The sequence below is a fragment of the Macrosteles quadrilineatus genome, unplaced genomic scaffold, assembly GCF_028750875.1.
Source record: "Macrosteles quadrilineatus isolate MER2022 unplaced genomic scaffold, UCM_ALF_1.0 Scaffold_1__1_contigs__length_201487025, whole genome shotgun sequence".
NCBI lineage: Eukaryota > Metazoa > Arthropoda > Insecta > Hemiptera > Cicadellidae > Macrosteles > Macrosteles quadrilineatus.
This window is the reverse complement of record NW_026542594.1, coordinates 83,955,471-83,958,811: the sequence shown is the minus strand read 5'-3', so window position 1 is coordinate 83,958,811 and position 3,341 is coordinate 83,955,471. Positions and strand designations below refer to the sequence as shown.

The following is a 3,341-nucleotide window of genomic DNA, read 5'->3' as shown; positions in this document are numbered from 1 at the left end:
GCGGCGGGGGTATTTCTCAATACCCTAGTACCTTTTAATAGTAGTTTTAACTTTATCAATTCTTTATGACTGGAGATTCAAGTAACAAGCACAATTAAGTTACATTAAAGAGTATATACTAAACTACATTTATATTTCATTCTTTATGACCCAATTATTTTATGGTGTTTGGACACACAAATATAATTTTACAAAGAGACAGTTTAATTAGTTAAATAAAGCCAGAAAATACAACAATTATTTTAATCCTCCGTTTTTAATACCAATGTTTTAGTAAACACTCCATCGACATGATTGAAATCAATGTCAACACATTTAGTTTTTCCGTGTGCCTTAAGTCTCATGTGGCATATGGTATTCGCTATCAAAGGATTTCCAAAAGGGCACAAAAAGACGTGATTCCTGTCGTTATGTCTCCTTCCAATATGAGAAAGTAGCCAACGATTTTCTAATAAGTCCACACAACCAACATCCGTAGATATTTTACAAGGGACAATCAATGACTCGAAAGTGAAGAAATATCAAGAAATCGACGAAGTAACATAGTAAATAATGTATACCCCAATTAATAAAACATACCCAATGTATTTATTATATTCGAACACACTTCAGACAGTCTCATGCAATCTGTTGAGCTTACGGTACAGCTTGGTCATGTAGTCGTCCATTCGTGCCGTATTTAAAAACGGCGGGCCGAGTTTACGTAGGGTGTCGAGCACGTCAGGTCTCGCAGTGAGCGCCGCGTGGATCGCATCCACCAGCACGCCTTCTTGGTAGCTGGGACTGAAGGGCATCTCTGCCATTGCCATTACGTGAACGTTACCATCCGCGTCCCCGATACAGATGTTGAACTCGTTCGCTGAAAAATGTAGAACATTGTTGTGCGACGCAGAAGGAGTTCGTACGGAAGACATGGGCTTAGATATCCTCCGACGAATGTCCCACAATTCCACGAATGTCCCTGTTATGCTCACTATCACTGTAGAATGCAGCGGGCTCCAGAGTGCATCTTGCACCGCCGTCATGCCGCTCTCCAGAGTTATAAGAGGCTGATAGACTGACTCCGCCCATATCCTGATGCACCAGTCGGCCCCGCATGTGAGGAACACTTTGCTACAGAACGGGTTGAACTGAATGTTATAGATAGGGCCATTGTGTGCGACGAAGACGTCTTGGTAGTCGTGTCGGTGATGGACGCAACATACGTACACACATCCCTCTGTACTACCCACGAGATACACCTGAGGATCTGTGGGATGCCGGACCAACACCTCGGCTGCCGGTTGTCTGCTAGCTATCACACTTCTCGCGAAGCACTTCCTGGGCTCCTCGATCCCGTGTATCTTGCCGTGTGGACGTCCCAACGTCATTATCTTTTTGCTGAGGAAAAACTCGCTCTTTTTATAACGGTATACCCGTCCGCCTTTACCGCATGTTATGAGAACGGTATTCTTTTGCTCTTGAGGGAACCAGCGAGCCTGTCGTACCGGGTAGTAGAGAGGGAAGTGACGGTTGTTTGCCTTGACCAAAAGAGATCGAGCCACAATGTCAATGAGGAGCACAGCGCCACTGTAGAAGGTTACGGCGAGTATGTGCCATCGACTGTTGCTGAACGTCACAAACGTTACCGGATCACGGGGAAATTCGTACCACCTCTCGGGAGTACTCGGACATTTGATGTTCCAGATACAAACCAAACCATCACACTTTGTCGAAAATTTAAATTTTCCATAACCGACAGCGATGATGTTTTTGTCTTTTTCGTTCCAACACATCGAAGTGACACATCTTTTATGGATAATATTGCAATAGAAGGTCCATAGGTGGGTGAGAGTGTAGTTGTATTTGATTCCCTCAAAAAAAGGGTCTTGAACTAAGAGGCCCTGATATAGAAGCTGGCTCGGGCGATATAACTCCTTTGTTACTAGTCTTTCTACAATCATTAAAGCGTTCAAAAAACGTCTGTTAAATATTTGGCCACAGAAATCGAAGACGCTTTCGTACTCTTTCTGTTCGTCTGATACTATTATCTTGTCCACTCTTCCTTCTGCTCTCGAAGTCAAGTTCATCATTGATTCTCGTTCGCTTTTCAATCCTAGCCGCTCGTATGTGTCGTAAATATCCCAGGTTGAAGCAAAGGCCGCGGCATTGCGTCGGCCGTTTCGTGGTTTATACTGTTTTCTATGTTTCTTAAATGTTATGTTGGTTTGGACAGCTATGTCTGAAAGAGCTCGAATTTTATCCAGCGATTTGTCATACATTTCGTTGGATTCCAATATTTCCTTTCCATTATCAGTATCCAACTGGTCTGACTGAGACGGTAGGTGGAGGAGTAATAAAGTGTTTGTTTCCATCAATTCAATTTTGAAGTGGTAGTCTGGTTTTAAAAATGTATCTGGTGGATCTTCTCTCAGCAGAAACATGGAAGGAGCTCGTTCCGTTAGTTGATCTTCCTCCTGATCACTGAGTTCCAATGTCGTGAGAAAGGAAATGTTACTTAAAATGTCGGTACTTGTTAGACTAAAGTTGACGGATGGTTGGCTCGCTACGCTCCTCCTCATAGAGAACCTCGAGATACTGGCCAAGCTGGCGAGAGACCGAGCGGAGTTTTGTGAATCGATGGATTTCAGCTCCAACAGCTTCGTCCGTCCAAGAGGCATCTGAGGCTGGGGCTTCGTGTAATTGACACCCAATTCCCGACTTGAATATTCTGAATCCACCAATCCTTTTGGAGTTATATTGATCCCATTTTCAAATATAATATACGGTCTGTTGAGGTCTCTTTTATCCGAGTTCATCTTAATTAATCTGTTGCTATTAATAGGTCTCTTCACACTTCGGTTTGTCACATTCTTACTTGTTTTGTTTCCTCTACTCAGGAGGTAGGAATGGCTTCTCTTGGATAAGAGCAAGTTAACTTTCTGACTGTCTTTTCTTTCCATTTAATTTTATTCTGCTGTTTTAGGGTACAGGAAGTAAACTCGCAATTCTTCCATTCACTCCCAACTTGTTTACTTTCTAAGGGAGGTAAGCAAACTTTAAATATAAACAGTCTGATACTGTTTGTAAATTTTATAAAATATCATATTTGAAAATCAATACTAACACATGTTATTCTAAAATTGGTATTAGCATTAGTTATCCTCAAGAAGTAAGTGGTTATTAAGGTAAAATCAAATGCTGGGTGAATAAATAACCTTGTTGCGTTCTTTTATTTTATCATTGACTTCAGATAGTGCAAATAACTAAGCTATTATTCGTACTCTATTGTTAAAATTCTCAAGATTATATACTTGGGTTGAAAATTTTGAAGAAAATGCAAAGGTTTTTGGAGATTACTT

At 41.4% G+C, this 3,341-nt stretch overlaps 1 protein-coding gene across 1 annotated transcript; it reads right to left on the bottom strand.

The window, feature by feature from the left end:
• Positions 1-229: 229 nt before the first annotated feature.
• LOC128982059 (dynein axonemal intermediate chain 4-like) lies at positions 230-2,987 on the bottom strand. The gene has a single exon (XM_054401103.1). It carries the CDS (start codon positions 2,940-2,942, stop codon positions 609-611), a length of 2,334 nt encoding a protein of 777 aa, XP_054257078.1. The 5' UTR covers positions 2,943-2,987; the 3' UTR covers positions 230-608.
• Positions 2,988-3,341: the final 354 nt, after the last annotated feature.

Coding starts and splice junctions, on each gene's coding strand:
- LOC128982059 (XM_054401103.1), bottom strand. CDS start 2,942: ATGGAAAGAAAAGACAGTCAGAAAGTTAACTTGCTCTTATCCAAGAGA.